Consider the following 21,229-nt stretch of genomic DNA (forward strand, 5'->3'; position numbering starts at 1 on the left):
AGCTTGTCTTCGGGCGCCCAGAACCCAGTGTGGATGGGTGGGAGAACGAGGTGGCCTGGCCTGGCGTTCCCACCCCTCCTGGCCACACACTGTGCGTGGGAAGCAGGGACGCCCTCCCTCACCACGAAGGAACGTCAGGTCAAGTCTGCACTCTGCCTGCCCCACTCCGGCAGGGCCAAGCCCGTCCCTGCCCCACTATCCCCTGGTCTCCGGAGGGCAGCACCCCTCACTCTTCCTCCGAGCCCCGCCCCTCCCAGGCCCCCTGGGAAGACCGTCTCCTTGAGAACTGGGACCCTGGGACCGAGGTCTCTTCAGCATGGAGGGCCGGCCCCTGGTCCCAGCCTGGACCCCTCCTGTCACCCGCAGCCCCTCCAGCCGTGAGCACCAGCCTCGAGCCTCTTACAAAGGAGGCCACGCTTGCCGGCTGTACAATTTAATCAGTGCAGAGTATTTACAGAAAGAAATGCCTGGGGGTGGACGCTGCCCCCCACCCCCATCCCTTGGCTGGCCCTCCGGTTCCGAGGACGGAGAGGGGAGCAAGCTCTGTGTTCCTGCCAGACCTGTGTTCCGGGCCAGCCCGTGAGACGCCTCTCCCTCTAGGGGCCCTCGGGGGTCCGGGTGGCAGGCCCGCGTGCTCAGGGCTACGGGGAAGCACAGGGGACAGAGCCGGCTGTACAGTACCATTTCCACGGCAGCCTTGCCTCCTGCTTACTTTGGGAAGGAAAAGAAGGAGGAAGTGTCCCTGCCTTTAGGGCTGAGCCAGGGAGAGGGGGAGTCTCCAGGCCACAGTGAGCTCCTTGGGGATCTACAGCCATGTCCCACAAGTCTGCATGAGGGGATGAGCTCCTGGCCTCTCTCTGCCAGTGTCCCTCCTCCTAGCGCCCTGGAGGACAGGGAGCTAGAGGGAGGAGCCGTCAAGTCTGGTACATGGGGGGCTGTGGGTCTCCATCAGCCCCCTGTCTCCTCAGGGCAGCTGGGACCTGGCAGTGGGTGCCTGAGGCTGATGGGGTTCTGAGGCCCCTGAGGACTGTGGTATGGGTGAGGGAGAGAGGGAGGAGGCCCAGGGCAGGAACCCAGGTGGATCATAGCTCAGAGAGGAGCGGACAGGGGCTGGGAGCCGGCTGGAGGGAGGCCCCTGGGTGGAGGGGTCTTGGCAAACCCCCTTTGGTCCTTGGTAAGGCAGGCCCAGGGCTTCTTCTGCAGAGAGGGTAGGAGGTGGAGGCTCAAGTGGTAATGTGGGAATTGGGGACTGTGGGGCCCTTGGCGGGCCAGGGGAGGCGTCTTAGGCAAGAGAAGCCTGGGTCACGGGTTGAGAGGGGTGGGTGGGGAAGGAATCAAAACTCCACGTGACTCATGGCCAGTAGGCCCCTTGACCCTTCTGTCCTCTGTGGCCTGAGGCCGCCCCGGGTGAATGCTCTTCCTAAGGCAGAGATTCAGTTGGGTGGACACCAGTCGGGCCCCACCAGTCTCCAAAGCCAGCTCAGGCTGAGCAGGGCCCAGGGCTGGAAGGAGCCGCAGGAACCCTTTGGCCACCTTCCAGCGGGGCCTTTGGACCCCCTGCTCCTCTGGCCGTGGCTAAGGCGGGGCTAACTCCCTGTCCAGAGCAGAACTACATCTAGAAAGCTCTGACCCCTGTCCTAAGGGACCACTGCTTCTGGTCAGGAAAGTAGAAATGAAATACTCAATTAGTGTGAAAAAAAAAAAAAAAAAAAAAAGAAAGAAAGAAAGAAAGAAAGAAAGAAAGAAAGAAAGAAAGAAAGAAAAACAAAACCCGGGCATAAATAATCAATGGGGCAGGGCTGGCAGGGATGTCAGCGGGCCTGGAGGGGTCCCCAACCAGGGGCTGAGGGAGCCACAGGAGGCTCTGGCTGGGTGCCCCCAGGCACCGTCTGCCTCTGAGAAGCACAGGTGTCTGAGAAGCACAGGCCCCGCCAGCCCCAGCCCTTAGCACCGTGAGGCGCAGGAGCAGGAGGGCAGGAGGGGGGTGGTGTCAGACCCACTCCTGCAGAGAGCGCTTGCAGTAGAGGAGCATGCGGGGCGCACCCTTGCGCTGCATCTGCACCAGGGCATAGGTGAGACCCAGGATGCACAGGAGCAGTAGCAGAGGCGGCACCAGCACCATCACCATGTTCACCGTCCGCGTGACCTCCTCCAGCTGCACCACCACACGGCTGCCCCCATCCTTGTCGGTGTCCTCCCCGGAGTCCTGGTCTCGGCCCCCCGTGCCAGGCTCATGGCCCTCCTCGCCCTCCTCGCCGTCCCCGCCTGCCCCAGGCTCTGCACCCCCATCGGGGTTGAAGGGCGGACGGGCCACGTCGGGCCATCGGGGGCCTGGCTCCACCTGCTCTTGGCAGCCCATGAAGTCCCGCAGGATGGATTTGGGGTAGCCTGGCTCCATCCGCAGGCGCTCATTGTCAAATTTCCAGTACTTGGTGCCCTTGTAGAAGTACGTGTAGGCTGCAGGGGTGGCAGGGGGCAGGCAGGGAAGAGAGGTGTCAGGTCAGGCCCCACTCACCAGCCAGAGACCCTCAAGACAACCAGGGCACGTTGAAGGTGCCCCGGCTTTAAAATATCCACCTTCTCAGTCACTTGCCTGAGCCTTTTCAAACCTGCCCCCACCCTGCCCCCCGCTGTCCAACATACAGGAGCCATACCTGGCTCAGAGAGGGGCAGGGTTTGGGTCAAGGGCCTGACTATGCTTCTAGTGCTTCCTGGCTGGGTTGACACTGACTGGGGCGGGACACACAAGGGTCCTGGGCCCTGCTACCTTGTCCCAGGACTGGCTCCACCCCACACCAGAGAGGCTAGTGTCTTGCTCAAGGCCATGCAGCCAGCCTGTGGAGGACCTGGAGCAGAGCCCCGCACTGCCTTGGACGGCTCTGGGGCCTTGGGCACTCTGCCCACGGCCCATCAGCCCCAGGAAGGGCCAAGTCTGAACTAATGGGTGAGTCTAGACTCGGCTGAACGCAATGAGATCAGCGTGGCTGGGGAGTGATGCCATCGTACAAGACACCATGTGATGTGCCTAGGCACTGGCAAAGCCAGCAGGGTCTCCCCTGAGCCCGAGACCCCAGAACCTGAGAACAGAGACTAATGGTTTCTCTTACGTTTGCCAGAGACCTCACCAGAGAAATAAAAGCCACAGCTCCCTTTTGTCAGTTATGGTGACAGAGGTCAAGCTTCCTTTTGAGGCGGGTAAACGGGGACCCTGGGAAGACCCTTGCCCTCCAGTGCTCTGAGCCAAGCTCACCCTGCTCAGGCTTCAGGGTCCCTGGGGGCTTCCCAGGGTGGGCTGGACTCTGTAGGGAGCAGGGCAGTTCCAGGGCCAGCTCTGGACACAGGCAGACATGGGTTGGACACTTGCTGGGGGACTTGGGCCCTTTACTCAAACTCTCTGATTTATTTGTCTGTAAAAAGGGGATGGAGACAGTGCAGCAAGGACCAGGAGAGTCATGCTCTGGCAGCCTCCAGCCCAGGGCTCTAACACAGCTGTGTCCCCCTTCCTGCCATCGCGATGCTGGGTGAATCCTGGGTGTGGAGGAGGGGGGATGTGGGTGCTGGGCAGCACGCAGGGGGTTGGCCTTGGTACCTGCATCGTTGCTCAGGAAGGCCCCTTTGGGGGAGGTAGGGATTCCTTGCCAGACACTGATGGGTTTGGGGTAGCCAGGGTCTCCACGCTGTGTCTCCTCATTGAAGCGCCAGTACCTGTGGCCAAAAGCACTGGGATGTGGTCCTCTCTGGGTAAGGGGCGCTCAACTGGGGCCTTCTCCCTTTGGGGAAGGGGGTGCTCACCTGTCCTCTTGGAAGAAGAAGGTGTGACCTGTGGGTTCCCACCAGATGGCCGTGTCGATGTGGTCATAGGGAATGCCCAGGCCATAGCTGGTCAGTGGCTGTGGGTAGCCAGGCTCCAGGTTTGCTTCTCGGAAGAGCCAGTAGCGGTCTCCTGCAGGAGTGGGAGGTGGGTGAGGACACGAGGAATACTATCCTGGATCCACAGATTCATTCACATCCACGGCTGCAATCACCACACACACACACACACACACACACACACACACACACACGCTCATACTTACACCCTTACACGCAGGACAGGCACTGACCCCCCCCCCAAACACACCCAAGACAATACACAATGCAACTCACTTGCATGTCACACACACTGGCCACTCAGGGGCACCCACAACATACTTATTTACATGTGTACAAGTCACTCACTCACAGCTGTACACACACCACACGTTCCCGCTATAAATGGCCTGTATTCCCATGTGAACGTCTGCCCCGCACCACACACAGTCCTTGTGCACAAACAGGAAAGGGGGCACCCTGCCTGGCCTCGGGGCCCAGGGGCTTTGCTTTGAGCGGGGGCTCAGGCCACAGGTCTGGGGACATGGCAGGTCTGCCAGGGCATCCTGCCCTTGAGACCCTCCCCAGGGAGGTGGGCCCCAAAGGGAGGGCTGGTAGGAAGGAGCCCCTCTGTCCTTGCAGACAGACCCCAGAAGGCTTGCCCGAGTGGGCTCAAGGGATCTGTTTGTATGAGGGGACACTGCCAGAGGCATGGAGGGAAAGGATGCAGAGCCCCATGCTGCAGAAGACAGACACTCACCTCCCCACTAGGGGGGTCTCCCCATCTCCCGGTTGCCGTCTACCTCCCCAACCCCTGCCCTGACTCATCTGCCCCCATGGGGGACAACAGGATGACACATGCAATGTAACCCTTTCTTCTTCCCTCAGGCCTGCTGGGTCAGAGGCCAGGGCAGGAAGGCTGCCCCGCCCTCCCACCTACCCCAGCTAACCTTTAAAAAAGACAAAACGTCCGTCTTGGCGCTCGTAGGCAGCACTGATGTCACTGGGCAGGCCACGCCAGAAGTGCCCGATGGGCATGGGATAGTTGTCCAGGACGCGGTTGTGCCGAACCCGCCAGAACCAGCGGCCCTGGGGAGGGCGTGTATGTCAGTGAGCAGACCAGGCCTCCTCCTCAGCCCACCCCTGCCCAGATCAGGGAGATCAGAGGGTCGCTTGGAAAGCCAGCGGGGCACCAGCGAGCCAGCCCTGGGCGGGATACAGGCCTGCACTTGCTAGTCACCCCGGCCCGAGCCCCGAGCTCTCCAGGCTGGTTTCTTCTTGGCCTAAGGTCTGATGGCACCCCAGAGGCTGCTCAGCGAGGCAGCAGGGGATGCTGGGGCAGGCAGAGGGGGATGTGGGGGTGCTCTCCTGCTCTGAGGCTGGGCCAAGGGACTTGGGGAGGCAGGGACAGGGGCCAGACCTTGAACACGAACATCTCCCCGCGCAGCATGGCTACTGTGTCAAAGTCCCCGTCGCAGATGTTGGGGCCATACTGGTCAGGTCGTTCCGTGGCTCGGGGCTGGGCTGGGGGGCCTGGCTTCGGGGGTCGCTCTGGCTTCCCACCTGGGGGTGGTGGCTGGGGGGGCCTGGGGGGCCGATGGTCTGGCCGGCTTGGCCGCCGGGGAGTTACGGTGGGGAGAGGCCGGGTGGGCTGTGGCTGGCCATCCGGGGTGCCTGCAGAGCGGGGTAGGGAGAGTGGGAAGTCAGCCCAGAACCAGGGGACCCTGGGGCCCCCAGTCCAGGAAGACATGTACCAAGTTGCTATCCATCCACAGTAGACCCCTGCCCAATACCGGCCATTACCCTCAGGACCTCCATCCTCCATATAACTCCCACCTTGACCTCCCCACTCTGGACATGGGTCACTGTGCCCCTGAGGCTGCCCCTGTCTCCACTTCTCCTTGGGGACATTCCCCTCAGGGCACAAGCCTGCTTCAGGGGACCAGGAAGTCATGGACATGTGCAGAGGAAAGAACGTGGCTCTGTGACCTCTGCTGAGGGCCCACCTCATTGCCCAGTTGCAGGGATACAGAGGGGAGTATCTATCATGTACGCAGCAGGGCAGGTACCGTGCGCAGCAGTGCCAGCCCTAACAAGGGGCCCAGTGTGGCACCGAGCGCAGGCCCTGACCCACAGAACTGGAGACCTCACCACTGGAGGCCCTCTTGGGTGGGGCGTGGGTGGAGGGGGTGCCACCTGCCTCTGTGAAGTGATAAGGCAACAACGCTCACTGGAGAGCCTGGGACAGCCTTGGGTTGGGAGTAGGAGTGAGAAGGATGGGGTCTGGAACCCCAGGGGCATCCCTGTCTAATAAGAATATCACTGACCCTGAGGAGGAAAGGAGGTGTCAGTGAGGGGCCTCGGGGACCCCAGCCTGGAGCCACCATGAGGGCCCTGGGTGAGGGCCAGGCCCTGGAGTTGGCCCTGGGTGTGATTTCTAGCACCATCAGTTACTCGCTGAGTGATGCGGAGCCATCATTAATCCTCTCTGGGCCGGTTTCCTCATCTACAGAACAGGGTCAGTGGTGGTGCCTATGCCTGGTCGGGCTGGGAGTCGAGAGCCGGAGTGCAGAGCCCCCTGGCCGTGCCCACGCTGCCCCCTCACCGTAGAGCTGCTGGATGCCCCGGAGGTCGTCCTCGGGCAGCTGGAAGGTGTCGGTGTCCATCCACTGGTAGAAGGGCGCCATGATGGCACTGGGGTTGCTAGAGTGCTCCAGCCCTAGAGCGTGGCCCAGCTCGTGCACTGCCACCAGGAAGAGGCTGTTCCCTGCAGCGGGGGTGGGCAGCATGGTCAGCTCTGGCCCAGCCTGGGGCCTGTGGGCTGAGGCTATCAGAGAGCTGGCCCTTCTGCCCCTTTAGAAGAGGCTGAGCTGCTCTGACTCCAGGGCCTCGTGCTTCCCCACCTGGGGTATGGGTACGATAATTTCTCTTCTCTATAGCCCCTTGAAGATCATGGGACAACGGACTGGGATGGAGGGGCAGTGCTCAGAGAAATGCACAGGGGAAGCTCCCCGCAACCAACCCAGTACCTGCTCAACCAGCTCAGAGGGCAGTGCCCGGATCTGCCTCCCCTGCCCTGCCTTGCCCTGGCCAGGTGCTCTCACCATGCAGGTCCGTGCTGGAGAAGGTCCAGGGCTCATCTGCATCGAAGTGGGTATCCCCGCCCAGACCAGGGCCAGGGAAATAGGCGTGGGCCAGAAAGCCCCCCGTGCCGTCAAACGGTGAGCTGTCGCCATGGAACCCAGAGGCGAAGAGTACCATGATGTCAGCTTCCTTCTGCCGCCGTAGCCGGATGTCCTCATAGGGCACCTCCTGGAAGACCAGGGGTGTGGCCTGCTCCCACACGCGGAAGGCCCTTCGCACTGCCTCTAGCGAGTGGTACCATCCCAGCTTCTCTGTGTAGTTCTGGATGCTGTGGGTGGGCAGGGAGACAAGGGATTGAACCCAGGGCCTACTGTGTTCCACTGTCCCCTGCTAGCACCCGCTGCAGGGGTGGGGGTGGGGTGAAGACACATGGTCATGAGAAACATATAGAAGATCTGAGCTGGCTCACGGACAGCGCCCATCAGTACAAACTGTTAGTTTACTCCGATGTCAATTTGAAAAACAGAACGTGTCAAACCCGGGAGTTCATTAGGATATCACCAAATAAGGCTGCACTGTCCCCAATGATCTTAAATAGGAAAATCATTAAGCAAACGAAACTATAGGTACTATGTAGCTGAGAGAAAGAACTAGATGGTTTGGATACAAATGGCTGAAGCTTGGGAAACATGGGCCAAGTGGTTCTGATTATTGGACTGTAGGGTCAGGCTGCCCTGAGTTTAAGACTGGGCTCTGGCATGATCTAGGTGACCTGGGGCAAGCGACTTAGTCTTTTCTGTATTTCAGTTTCTTGATCTGTAAAATGGGAAAAGGAGAGCAGTGCTCTCATCTTGGGGAGCTGTGGGGATGAAACGAATTAGCTCATGTAGGACATGTGCCCCGAGTCTGCACGTGATAAAAGCAGGATGCGGCCTGTTATTACCCACATAAATCAGATTAAGCTTCTGTGTGCTGGACAGATCTCCTCCATTAAAAGCTGGTTGGGCCACGAATTCGCTCTGGGGGCCTGGGGTCTAAGTGGCCACAGGAGCTGCTCTTCCTCGGGAGACAGAGCTGTGGGTGGGGTGGTGGCTGGAGTGAAACAGGAAGGGGAGCCCTTGGGGACTGCCACAGGGCTCTGGGCTCAGGGGGTTTCTTGCCAAAGGAGGCGGATGCCTGACCCAGGGTTCTTGCAGGGACCTGTTGCCTGCCCATCTGCCAGAGGCCTGGATTCCAGCACCATGCCACCCTTAGGTGCGTGCCTCCCCTTAGGTGCCTGAAGTCCCCCTGCCAGGCAGTGCGGCGACCCCCAGCTGGGAAGCCAGCCCCAGGACTGCTGGTGGGTAGGGAGTGAGGAGGGAAGGAACACTGAGCGGAAGCAGCTCCAAGGGTCCTGACCTTTGCCGGCAGAAGACTGCCTGGGGTGTGCGGCTGAACTTGTGTGCGTGGGAGTGGGCCGGACTGTCTGTGCTGGGCACCCTGGGGTGGGCTTCTGGGAAAGGAAGCCTTCCAGACAAGCCCACTGGGAAGCCTGAGGCCTCAGCCCGGGTGGGGAGAGGAGTGGGCAGTCTCCAAGTGATGCGACGGGAGGGCTGCTGCCCTGGACCGCCGCAGTCCCTACCTGAAAGTCAGGTGGTGGTTGTTCCACTTCCTCCCCGTGAGGGCATAGCGTTTCCGCCGCCGTCGCAGGTTGGCTTTCACGCGCACCCCGAACTGGTCCGGCACCCCGCAGCGGGGTCGCTTCATCCACCTGGGTCATGGGCACAGAGGGGTAAGTCCAGAGCCTCTCCTTCCTATGCCTGCCTGCTTTGGCTCTGCCTCTTCCAGGCAGCCCACCTTCTTTCACCCCTTTGCCTGTGGCCTCCAGCCACCCTTTCTATGGGTATGGTGGAGGTGGGAGGCTCTCCGTGCTTCAGTATCCTCAAAAGAAACACGGGCCCAGGGGATCCCTGGGTGGCGCAGCGGTTCGGCGCCTGCCTTTGGCCCAGGGCGCGATCCTGGAGACCTGGGATCGAATCCCACATCGGGCTCCCGGCGCATGGAGCCTGCTTCTCCCTCTGCCTATGTCTCTGCCTCTCTCTCTCTCTCTGTGACTATCATAAATAAATGATAATAATAAAAAAAATTAAAAAAAAAAAAAAAAAAAAAGAAACACGGGCCCATTGACCTCAGACTGGAAGACTGAGTGCCCAGTAGGGCTCCACCAAGCTAGGCCCCTTTCACCAGTATCACCCGGGAATGGGAGAGTTACTCCTTGATATGTTATGCTCAGTGCACACTCAACGACGTGTCCCATCACCTCTGTCAGATTCAGCACAGAGCCCGGGCCAAGCAAGGATGAGGATGTCCCAGCTAAGGCATGCATGCTGCTCCTCCCCATTCCCCTGTCTGTGGCAGACATCACAAGCCCGCCCCCCGCTCCTTGCTGCTTGACCAGAGTCACCTCCGGGGGCTCAACATGAAGCTTCAGGCAGCCACTCCCAGCGTGGAATCAGAACTAGCATGGAAGACCTAACCCTTTGCCATTTCTTATCTAGGCCCCTCTAATCTGGAAACTCCACCTGCCAAACCCTTGTCAGAGCAGGTCAGAAGGAGGGCAGGTGCCATTGGGGTCGGGGGAGGGCCTGGTGGAGGGACTCACGCCTTGGTTTCTTCGTCAAGCACGCCCGTGACAGGAATCCCATAGAAGCGCTGCATCTCTGCAAGGGCTGAGGCCAGGATCTGGGCGGAGCGCATGGTGGACATGTGGCGGCTGGGCTGGGGCAGGTAGCCGTACAGCCTCAGCCAGTTCTGCAAAGGAGAAGCCACCACCCGGTCAGCATGTCTAGCACTGCTACTTCTAAACACACAGCCTGCACTGACCACTGCCCACCACCGCCACCACCGCCCGGTTGGGGCCGCTGCCACCTCCTACTGCAGTGACCATGTGAGCCTCTGTACTGTTCTCTTTGCTGCCACCTCCTACGGCCTGTTCTCACACAAGAGCAAGAATAAAAGGCCTTTACAAGTCAGGTCTGCTGAGTCTTCTGCTTAGAATCCTCCAAAGACTTCCCAGCTCAGAGGAAAAGCCAGGCCCTCAGTACCTGGCCGGGCCTTCGCTCTCAGACCTCACTGCTCCCGCCTGACCCTAGCTGGTCACATCTCTGCCTCAGGACCTTTGCACTTGCTGCTCCTGCTGCCCAGACACCTGTATGGTTCCCACCCCCATTTTCTTCAGGCTCTGCTTTCACCTCCCCTTTTTTTTTTTTTTTTTTTTTTTGTTGCTTTCACCTCCCCTTAGTGGAGGGGCATTCTCTGACAACACAATGTTAAAAGAAGACCCCCATCTGTGTACCCTGCATCCCCTCTTCTCCTTCCCTGTACTTGTCACCATCTAACACATTACATGTTTCACTTAGGTATTTATTATTTGTCTTCCCCCATCAGGATGGGAACCGTCCATGAGGACAGTCCACAGTAGCTGTCCTTGTCATTGTACTGGCTGTTCCAGGGAGGGGCCCCTACTACTCCTGGCAGACTGCTGGGGACCCTGAGGGGCTCAGAACCTCTTGAGGCCTCACCAAGTAGGAAAGCCAACCCCTGGCAGTGCTCTCTGACAGATCTGACCCTCCCGAAAGAAGAGAAGATGGATTTGGGCAGCACACCCAGGTCCAAGAGGATGGGCCAGGAGGCCTAAAGTCCAGTCCCTGCTTTGCCACAGATGCTTTGTTCTCACCAGGCCTGAGTTTTCTCAAGGAAATCAATGGGGTTGTGGAGGTCATGAGATCTGAGGAAGACAGCCCTGGGAAAAGCAGCAGGCACACAATGGGGGTGCCGGTCCCCTTCCAGAGCTTGATGGGCAAGTCTTCTCCATCTATTCATCTGTCCATTCATCCACCCACCCCTACTCCTGCCGAGAGTTTCTGTGGCACCCTGTGCCGGACACCATGCCAGCTGGAGGCTATGGAGGACCACGGGGGAGCTGTGCTGACCTCCAGGGGCTTACGGGCTCCCTGGAAAGACCAGGTGTTCCCACAGAGGGAGGGATTCACGCCTGCAAGTCTGTGAGCAGACATGACTGTCACAGCCGCAGCTGGAGGATGGATCCCTGATGAGCCAAACTGAATCGCAGTAAGAATTCATCCTGGCCATGAGCGCATGGTGACTGCCATGGGACGGCCCATAGCAGTCCCTGGACACATGGAAGTGTCCTTTGTACCTCTCCTGGCCCACTCTGGGTCTCTGGGGGGCCCCAGAATGAGGACACCTGAGGCCTGCTCTCTTGGAGGCTCTGGGAGGTTAAGGCTGCACATCAAAGTCCCATAAGGCAGGATGATGGCCAGATATGGTGGCTGCTGTGGACCAACAGCCCTATGTCAGCTGGCCACGCCCATGTCTCCTGCCACCAGCAGCAGAGCCAACTCAAATACTTGCTCCCTCCCTGCCACCTGCCAGCCTACCCCCCGCCCCGCCCTGGCATGGCTGGGCTCAGCAGTGACCACTGCCTCTGCTGGAGGCAATGGCTGTGGATCCAAAGAGGGGGGCACAAATGCCCAGCCACAGCCACCAGGCCTCCCAGGCCCTGAGAAACAGCCACAGAACAAGGAGGCAGAGACACAGAGCTGGGGACCAACTCTGGCCCAGGCACTTCAGGTGTGGCTGCATGCCGCCTGTGCGTTAGGCTGTTGGCAGACTACATTTTTTTTTATTTCCAGAAGACAAGACAGCCAAGTTTATATTTATTCAAAGGGACAGTGTTAAAAAAAAAAAATCAAACATCCTCTAATCAAGTGCTGCATTTAATGAAATCCATGTCAGACATAAAAGGAGACAGAAGACAACCACAGAGATGTGGCCACTTAGGGGGGAATCTGTGCCTTGGAGCACCTCCCCTCCCCTGGGACGCTGGGCACCCCCAGAAAGCAAGGGACGAGTGACGGCAGGTGAAGCAGCGGGGGAGCTGTGAGGGGTCCGCAGGCCAGCTGGCCTGGCTCCGACCTCCAGGAGGCACTGGGGATGAGGCACCTGCAGACGTCAGAGCCCACCTACACGGGGCAGCTGGACCAGGACCTGCCTCCTCACGCGGGCTTCCTGGAGGAGGAGTGGGGGGGCCATACCGCGGCTTGGCCATGTGCTGGGCAGGGAAAGGTGCTCAATCAATGTATTATTAATGACAGAGGCCTGTCTGGTTGTCCCTGGAACGGCAGCCTTTTGCCTCTCCGGAGAGTGGAAGGGTCCAGGCTCCAGGCTCAGGCCAGGGCAGGGCAGGGCAGAGGGGGAGGCAGGAGTGCTCTGCCCCCCACCTCCCCGACCCTCCCACCCAGGGGTCCTACCCTCCCACACTGGCAGGGCCACAGGCCCCCTCCTTGTCCTCCCCCAGCGCGGGCAAGCTCTCCTGAAGCTCCGTGCGCACGGAAGGGCAGGGTGGGAGTCCACCGGCCGAGCCCGCGGGTCCCGAAGCGGCTTGGAGACACAGAACCATGATGCCAGGCCAGCTGACAGTGGGGGGAGCCTGCAGACGGACGAGGGCGCCTCTACAGCACCTATTTGCATAAGGTAAAAATATCTCAGGGAGAGCAATCACAGGCCACCAAGGGGCTGATTAGCAGCGTCTGCAGTGACAGGGGGAGGGGAGGGGCAGGCTCCGAGGCAGGCAGGCAGGCTCGGCAGGCCCTGGGGAGGGAGGGGAGCTGGGGCCATCCCGGCGAAGACCTCCAGACCCTGCAGAGCCGAGGGGCAGCTCAGGGGCAGCTCAGGGCCGATGGGAAGGTCTCGTGGGTGCCTGAGGACCCTCCTCCATGCAGACAAGCACCCCTGGGGACTCAGGGAAGCCAAGAGCTTCCGTGTCAGCATCGGCCAGGCCTTGACCTGTCAGTCTCCTGGGGACCAGTGGCCCTGGGCACCGCCAGTGCGAGAAGGCGGCCAGGAAGCAAGGGCATGTGAGGGAGGGGGGCAGACACGTGGCCGGGGCTCAGGGCGGCGGAGCCCCAGACGCCAGGGTGAAGCTGCTGCTGGAGCCCGCCTGACTCTGGCAAGCCTGTGCTCAGGGCTGACTGCCAAGCGCCGATGGTCTACACCCGCCTTGGGGCTGTGTGGGCTTTCACGTTCCCCGTGTCTAGGGGGTCTCTCTCCGCCCTGCTGCCAGGCTGTGTGACCAGCCCAGGAGGGGAGAGCATGGCATACGGCTGCACAGGTGTGTGACAGCGGCTGCTCGCACCCCTCGGGTCCCAGCTTGCAGGCATGCTCTGCTGTTATGGGCCAAAAGGGGGTAGTGATTCCAAGGTCATGACCGACCTTGCTGGCTCAAAGTCGGGGAGGGGCTGTGTTCAAGGCCCTGCTGCTCCCACTGGTGACTGTAAAGTCTGTCCGTTACAGAAGTAGCCCCCTTTTCTTTCTTGTTACCTAGAGTCTCATAAGTGGGGTAAGCCAAGCAGGTGGGGAAACTGAGGGGCAGACAGGTCAGGAAGCAGCAAAGCAGGGGGACCTCCTCTACGAGGGCCAATGTGCAGTTGAAGGCAGAGAAGGATCTAAAAAGAGAATTCTAGGGACCATGCAGAGAGACCCCACCACCCAAGTTCTTCCAGCCATTTCTTTCCCTAGCTCCAGACCTCACCCTCTTAAGTATGTATAGACGCTTCAGGTGAGTGGTAACCCCAGGTAAGGAAATGTGGGACCATCAGGAGTCTGAGGGGAGATTCCTGGCCCCCTGGCCCCTCAGTGAGGCCATAAAGGCTGCGAACCTGCTGTGGGCCAGGCAGTTTACTCTCGCCATCCCACTCAATGCTCACAAGTAACCCCATCCCCATTATACAGAGAGTGAGGTTCAGAGAGGGTGAGTGGCCCACCCAGGGTCACACAACTGTCTGGCTAGAATTGGAGCCCATAAGCGGTGCTATTGGCCCAGGCTACTGTGAAGTAGCATCAGCTCCTCTTGGCCGGATGAGCAATACCCAGCACAGCACTGGGGGAGGGCATCTAATCATCCCCACACCCCACCTCCCTGGCTGGGTCTGGGCGCTGGGCCATGTCAGCAGGGCTGCCCCCTAGAATTGCTGAGACAATGCCAAGCCAGGCCCATAGGGAGGGTATGTCTGAGAAGGAGCCTCGGATCAATATTGTGCATTAAGCGGCTGTGGGGGGCCGGGGGTGGGGGAGCGCTCCTGCTGCCACCACAGCCAGCTCCTCCAGACTGATTGCTGGGGCCCCTCCCACCCGGCCTTATCGGACCCTGTGCGATAAGGACGCTCTCTGCAGGGCTCTGCCCTGCTTCTGTCACCCAAAGCTCTCTCTGCAGTCCAAGCAGACCCTGGCAGGGTTGCCAGTCAGGCATAAAAGGCATCTTGTCAGAGCTCCCAGTGACGGACCTGGACCTTCCATGGTGTGAGGTCCTCATGGTGTTCACCTCCCTTACTCTGTATCCTGGTCTGTGGGCTCTTGGGAACAGGCCAAGGTCTTGCTTGGCTCTGGATTCAGCCAGCACAGAGCCAGCGCTGAGATTTGTAGTCCTGGGAAGCCACAAACCCTGCAGATGCAAAGCATGCACCCTGGGGCCATTTGGGGGTACCCTCTCCAGGGGATCAGAGCCAGGAGCCCATTCAGCAGCTAGATGACCCCACCCAGCCCTAGACTCATCCAGCCTTAGTCTAGAGAGGACCTCAGGGCCATCAAATCTAGCTACCTCACTGAAGATTCTACGGATCATGGCTGGGCCCAGGACTCTTCCAGCCTGTACCCCTGCAAAGATGGGATGCCCACTGCCACCAAGGGAGCCCATTCTGTCTTTGGGCATCCATGACTGTTGGGAAGCTCCTCCTCAGGTGGAGCAGAAATCCGCCTCCCAGTGACACGTGCCCCTTGGTCTTGACTGTCCACCTAACAGGCCTTTGAGTGATGCAGGCACGCTAATTAAGCTTCTCTGAGCCCCCTGTTCCTTCCTTGCAAAACAGAGTCAATATTAATTACCCCCTACCTGCCACAACGGGATGACAGCACAGATGACACAGACCCAAGGCCAGTGAAGAGAGGGGGCACCACGCCAAGCCCCTGTCCTTGGTGGATGCTTTTGCCTTTTGAGACAGCACGGTCCATATTTTAGCAGTTCCAGAACACACTTGCTTATTTGGGACTCAAGCTGCTCTCCTGCCCCACTACTTGAAGGCTGCAATTGGGGAAGTTGCTCTGGGTGGTAGGCAGAGTAGAAGGGGTGGGGAGGTCCAGCCAGGGAAGCAGGAAGGAGGTAGAGTTTCCTGGGTTTCTTCCCCCACCCCCCCGTCGCCCGCCCTCTTCCAGCCTGGTCCTGTAATCCCTAACCTGGAGGGAAAAACAGACCGGTCCTTGGGCCAGAGGGGGTGAATGTGCCCCGTTTGCTAGTAGTTTCAGGGCAGGATGGGAGCCAGGCCTTGGGGCCTCACCTGGAAACTCTCCTGTAGTAGATACTAGTATCTATCAAGTGTAGATAGTGTGCTCAGGGTACAAAGCCTGGGTGGCTGGATAGGCTGTGGGGGAGGGCTAGGTGCCATTCTGGCCTCACCTCCACAACCTCCTTCCCACCTGGCTTCAGCTCAGGGGGCACCACACAGGATGACACCTTGCAGCCTGTAGCCCAGCACTCGTGCTCCAGGCCAGACCAGCTGGGTTCATTCCAGCTCTGCTACCCCTCTGGCTGTGGAGTTTGGGGCAACTTCTCTTACCCCTCCCCTAGTCTCAGTTTCCTCTCCTGTACAGCAGGGTAAGGACAGCCCCTACACTTGCAGAGTTAACACCGGGACTGAATGGGAAAATGCATACAAAACACCCACGGGCCGTGCCTAGGACATAACTACGGATGTTGAAGATGCTCAACAATGACACCTGATCCTCACTGGGCCCCACGTGAGGACCGCTGGGCACACTGTTCAGCATTTTACACATAAATGTACTGGATCTCCCCAGTAACTCCATCTGGTAGATGCTATTACAATTCTCATTCTGTAGACAGGGAAACCGCGGCACACAGAGGTTTCATGACTTGCCCAACAGCAAATGCTATTTGCTACTCATTGTCACTGTGTTTGGCCACCATTTTGCAAGTGCTTCTTATGTACCCAGGGCCGTGCTCCTAAATGCTCCACATGAAGCTGGGCTCTCACCCCGCCAGGGTGGCAGTCGCTCCCGGAAAGACAAGGTAGTTCTCAGGGCTAATGGCCAGCCCTGGAAAGCTGATCCACACCCTGGCCTCCAGGCTCTGGCAGCTTGACCATCAGATGGCAGTGGGACGAGAAACATCTCTAAAGGCTGGATAACAACAGGCACCTCGGTCCTCATCTGTCTGTCCAGACATCAGAAATGAGTTGGGTCTTCTTGCTCATTTCCTGCTGTTCCCACAAGGGCAATAGGACGTGGTAAGAGGCATCCTTCTCTGTCTCTCTGATCCAAGCCCAGCATGCATATCTATGCTGTTCTTGTCTGGGGATGCAAAATCTGTGCCACCTCCCCCAAAGGGCCCCGTCCACAGCCTTTGGTCTCCAGGCTTCTCCAGAACTGGGGAGCACCCTCATGTGAGCCCTGATTTGGGGGGAGCTCATTCAGCTAGAAGGCACCTATGGTGTGCTGCAGGCTTACAGCGTTCTACCTGCAGGGCCCCTGGTCCTCACATTCATCGGTCCGGTCCTTCTAGGACCCTGTGTGGTAGAGGGGGTCCCAGCAGACAGTCCCTGACCCCTCTCCGCTTCTGCCGACTCAGGGACCGCACCTCCAGGTCCAAAAGCAAGCTGGCCATGGGGCTTGGCCCCTCCCTGAGTGGCCAGTGGTGTGGGCCATGTAAACCTTGTGATGATACGGAAGATGCCAGATGTCTCAGTCTGTTTAGACCGCAATAACAAAAATACCATAAGCTGGGTGACTTATAACATTCATTGCTCACAGTTCTAGAGGCCAGCAGTCCAAGATGAGGGCAGTGGCAGGGTTATGTCCCAGGGAGGTCTTTCTTCTGGTTGTGGACTGCCAACTGCCGACTGCTTGCTGTGCCCTCACATGGTAGGTGGGGCAAGGGAGCTTTCTCAGAGTTTCCTTCAAGAGGGCTCCATCCTCAAGACCTAGTCACCTCTCAAAGGCCTCCCTCCTAATACCATCACCTCAGGAGGCAGATTTCAACATATGAATTTGAAGGAGGACACACACATTCAGGGTAGAGCACCAACTACAACCCGAGGTGGGAGCAGTGGTGACCCCCAGCTGGCCTCAGGCAGAAGTCAAAATCCCAGCTGGGCAGCTGGGTGATGATGGCAGGGAGCATCTGGTCAAGGAACAGAAGGGGCCCTTCCATGGCCATTCTGAGTTGGCCTCAGAAAACATGGGCAGTGAGTGCTGGGAGTTTGCACAAAGTCTCCCATAGGGGATCCAGGAGTGTTCTGCTCCTTGGGGTGGGACAAAGGAAGGTAGCTGTGTTCAGGGGTCAGAATGGGCAGGTCGGGTGTTGAGACAAGCACCCGCTGGGCTATTCTCCACATGGAGGTGGCTGGCTGACTGGACGGTGGGGCAGCCCAGACGCGGGGACCTGGCAGGGGATGGACTGTGATGAGCATGGCCCAATCGGATGCCAGGTCCCTGGCTGAGCTCATCAGCCCAGTTCTCTCTGGGTTTTGAAACAGAGTATGGCGAGGAGTGGTTTGTTTAGTTGGAGAAGACACTGAAAAGCCAAGATGGGAGGGAAGAGAGAAGACTAAGTTTCTTCTGAAGGTTCCCGATGACAAGGCCCTCACGTTAACCCCTTTTCCCTGAGGGTGGGCACAGGGGACCTCTGCACTCTCTGCTCCGCATTTAAGAAACGGTCCTAAAAGGACCAGCAAGAAAAAAAATAAAATAAAATAAAAAGTAAAAGGACCAGGAAGGTAGCGCAAGCAGAGATGGGAACACAAGCTGCCTGGGGGTTCGGCCTAACGATCAGATCTGAAGGTCAAAATCACAATTCGAGGTGGCTTGCACCCCTCTTTTTGCTCATTCTGCTCAGCCACCCCCTAGAGGCAAGGAAGCTGTGCGGAAGTCTACCTCCGCGGACCCGGGTATGAGCACATTTTAGTGGTGGTGGCACCAGTGGCACCACACCTGTGAACCCTGCAGCTGAGTCACCTCCGTGGGGCGGGGCTGAGAACCTGAAGTCGTGTCTCACAGGAGGGTGCAGGTCTCACAGGAGGGTGCAGGTCGGCGAGAAGACCAGAGATTCTCTGGTGAAAACTGAGACACCTGAGCAGACGAGGTATGGCAGCCGGAAACAGCGGGACAGAGACCCGAAGGCAGGGGCTGGACGCTCAGGGCAGGAGTCCAGGAGCTGCCACTGGCAAGGCAGTCCGGCAGGGCGCGGGTCTGTGCAGGGGAGAGGGACTCCAGCCCAGAATGGCTGGAACCTGGGACTTGATATCGCAGGCAGCCAATGGGACAGGGCAGAGCAGCTCAGTGGTGACTCCCTCAAGGACGACTGCCTTCTCCAGGCTGGGCGTGCCAGGTGGCAGGTGGCAGCCGGCTCCTAGCACATGCCAGGTTTCCTGATTCTTTACTCTGGTGAAACTCCTGTGGTTTCTGTCCTGGGAGGGGGAGAGGGAAGAGAGAGGGGCTGGCCTTGACTCAGTTGCCAGGCTGCTCAGGGGAGGTCCTAGCCATGGCCTGACCTGAAAGTCTGGAGCTACAGAGGTTGTCTCGGGTGAGGGCCAGAGCCCTTCCTCTAAGGGAGGGAGGCTCTGTACACAGGGAATGGGCCAGGCCCAGGAGTCTCAGATGCTGGTCCCCAGATAGCACGGGCCTAGGGACAGTTCTCCCATGGGCCTCCTGGCATATGGGCTGGTTACTGAAGCCATTTGACTTTTGGGGCCCAGATCTGGATAGACTTGACAGACTTCAAAGAACGGGCTGTACCCCAAAGCCAACTCTAGTTGCTGGGGCAGCCCACTTGTCTCTGGCCCCCTGTCTACCTTGGCTTCCAACATCAAGGCTTCCAACATCCTTCTACCTTCCAGAGTCTCTTCCAGCAATGAGTTAACCCAAGTTTTCCCCCAGGAGATGGACTGCAGGCCAGTCACAAATCTCTAGCCAGAGCCACCACAGGCTCAGATTTGACAGTGCAGGCCTGGGCTGTGGGTACTCCCTCAGCTAGGAGAGGAGGGGGGCGATGGAGGACCAGAAGCAAAGGAAAGAGAGGAAAGCCCCTCAAACCACGGTTCCCAGCACCCCAACTCCTGGCCATCCAGGATGCCAATTCACAGGCAGGGCCACCCAATCCAGCTTGGTCTGTAGTTGCTTCCTTTACAGAGATGCCATTCTTAAACAGATTGTAATATTGTAATATGACTTGCAATCCTTTGGTCCTCCACTCCAGAGGGTAGCAGGTGGACTGGATAAGCACTCTCTACCCATTGCCTGGATGGGAGTCCCCACCGGCAGGAGCTCCCTATAAGCAAGCCCCTGCCTGACTGCTTGTGTGAAATGGGGGGCGGCTGGACTGGGCATGGGTTGGGCTCCCACTCCACCTCCTGCCAAGGCTCCCCACAGCTTTCCCTGGCCCGGCCAGGGAGGGAGGGCAGAGCAGGTGGGGAACTGGCTGGGAGGTGTAACTTGAGCCGGGAGGAATTCCCTGCCCTTCCTCCAAGCTTTTATTAAAGCAGGGCGGGGAAGGGCAGGCTTCCATCGGAAAAATCTCCCAGGCTGCCGGGGAGGTGGGGAAGCGCGGGGGTGGGGTGGGGGGGTGGGGGGGATGGCTGGGAGGCAGCACCGGCCCGGCGGCCAGTAGAAGGCACTCAGGCCCGCAGCCCGGGCTGCGGGAGGCTCCAGGCCGGCCCGAGGGTCCCGAGGCCCGGGCCCTCCACCCATCCCCTCGCTCCTGCCCAATCCAGCCCTCTGCTGGTCCGGGGCAGGGAGTCGGGGCTTAGAAGTGTGGACCGAACGATCCCCTCTTGCTGGGGCGGAGCTGGTGCCCTCACTGTCGGTGCTGGGGGGAGGGCGCTGGGCGACCCCGAGGGGCCGGCGTGTGGCGCGGGGGATGCCCGCTGGACCCCGCTGGACCCCGCTGCACCAGGAGGCCGTGCCTGGTTACCGCGGGACCCAAACGGAGGTCGGGCTCCGCGGGGACGTCAGTGGGCTCCTGATGAAAACACGGTGGGAGTCCGCCCTCTCCCACGCAGGCGGCGGCGCAGGGGCGCTGGTGGCAGGAAGCGCCCGCGGACACGGGGTCTCTCTCGACCCCACCTGGCCCCGGGGCGGCTTCCGCTCAGGAGCCCAAGAAAGTCGCCAAAGCGCCCCGCGACCCGAGACCGGCCTCGGAGGCTCGCGGCCCTGCCCCCCGGCGCGCGGCTCGCGGCTCGTGGCTCGCGGCTCGCTGTCACCCGGGCCAGGCTGCGGGGCGGGCGCGCTGCGCCTCGGCTCGGCGGCCCAGGGCAGCCCCCTCCCCATTCGCGGAGACCGTCACGGCGCGCCCCAGGGCTCTCGAGGAATCGGCCGCGCGGGGAGGGGCACGGAGGGGGCGAGGGCTGGGGGCGGCAGAAGCGGCTCAGCGCCGCGGAGGGCCCTGGGGTGCCGCGGGGGGCCCTGGGGTGCCGCGGGCGCGAGTCCTCCGCCCTCCAGGGTCCGGGAGCCCACGGCGCCGGGCCCACGGATCGTCGCGGTCTTCCCCGCCCCCCGCCTCCGGGGCCCCGGCTCGTCTCCGCGCCTCCGCCCCCTCCGGGCCCCGCGCCGGGGGCTCCGGGCCGGGTCCTTACCTCGGCGTTGACTTCTGCGTCCTCCGCCGCCGCGCCGCGGCCCAGGCAGCCCAGAAGCGCCAGGAGCAGCGGCAGCAGCCGCGGCCGCGCCGCCGCCTCCCGGCCGCCGAGGACACTGCCCGCCCGGCCCGGCCGTCCGAGCGCGCTCCGGTCGCTGCCCATGCTCCCGGCGCCCGGTCCGGCCCGGCGCGCTCCACGCCCGGCTCCTCGCTGGCCGGCGCCGGGGCCCCGCACGCGGCTCGGAAACTTGCGACGCTGCCTGGCTCCGCGCCCGGCGGACCTCGGCAGACCTCGGGGTCCGGGCCCCCGGAGCCGCTGGGGTCCCCTCGGCAGATTCCCACGCCCGGGGAGCAGCGGGCGGGGCAGGTCCGCGGGGGGGGGGGGGGGCGGAGCCGCCCGCCGCGGGGTCCCGCAGCCTCCGCGCCGGGGCCCGGCTCCCCGGAGCGAGCGCGACTCCGGAGCCTTTGTCTGGCTCAGCGCTCCGGCCGCCCGGCCCCGCGGCGCCCCCTGCGCGCCCAGCTCCCTCCGTCCATGCCCGGCGCCGGGTGCTGCCCGGAGCGCGCGCCCCCCGCCCGGGGACTCTGCTCGCCCCGCGC

At 60.6% G+C, this 21,229-nt stretch overlaps 1 protein-coding gene across 2 annotated transcripts; it reads right to left on the minus strand.

The window, feature by feature from the left end:
* Positions 1–417: 417 nt before the first annotated feature.
* Positions 418–21,064, minus strand: MMP15 (matrix metallopeptidase 15). 2 transcript variants are annotated; one of them, XM_072750134.1, is made up of 10 exons: positions 20,634–21,064; positions 9,575–9,723; positions 8,555–8,683; positions 6,954–7,261; positions 6,455–6,616; positions 5,270–5,523; positions 4,800–4,938; positions 3,793–3,943; positions 3,590–3,705; positions 418–2,457 (listed from the first exon to the last, which is right to left on the minus strand). In XM_072750134.1, the coding sequence occupies exons 1-10, from the start codon at positions 20,793–20,795 to the stop codon at positions 1,991–1,993; spliced, it is 2,037 nt and encodes a 678-aa protein (XP_072606235.1). In that variant the 5' UTR covers positions 20,796–21,064; the 3' UTR covers positions 418–1,990. The 2 variants fall into 2 exon arrangements, with proteins under 2 accessions (XP_072606235.1, XP_072606237.1); XM_072750136.1 differs by lacking the exon at positions 20,634–21,064 and adding an exon at positions 16,041–16,526.
* Positions 21,065–21,229: the final 165 nt, after the last annotated feature.

The sequence above is a fragment of the Vulpes vulpes genome, chromosome 2 (assembly GCF_048418805.1).
Source record: "Vulpes vulpes isolate BD-2025 chromosome 2, VulVul3, whole genome shotgun sequence".
Taxonomy (NCBI): domain Eukaryota; kingdom Metazoa; phylum Chordata; class Mammalia; order Carnivora; family Canidae; genus Vulpes; species Vulpes vulpes.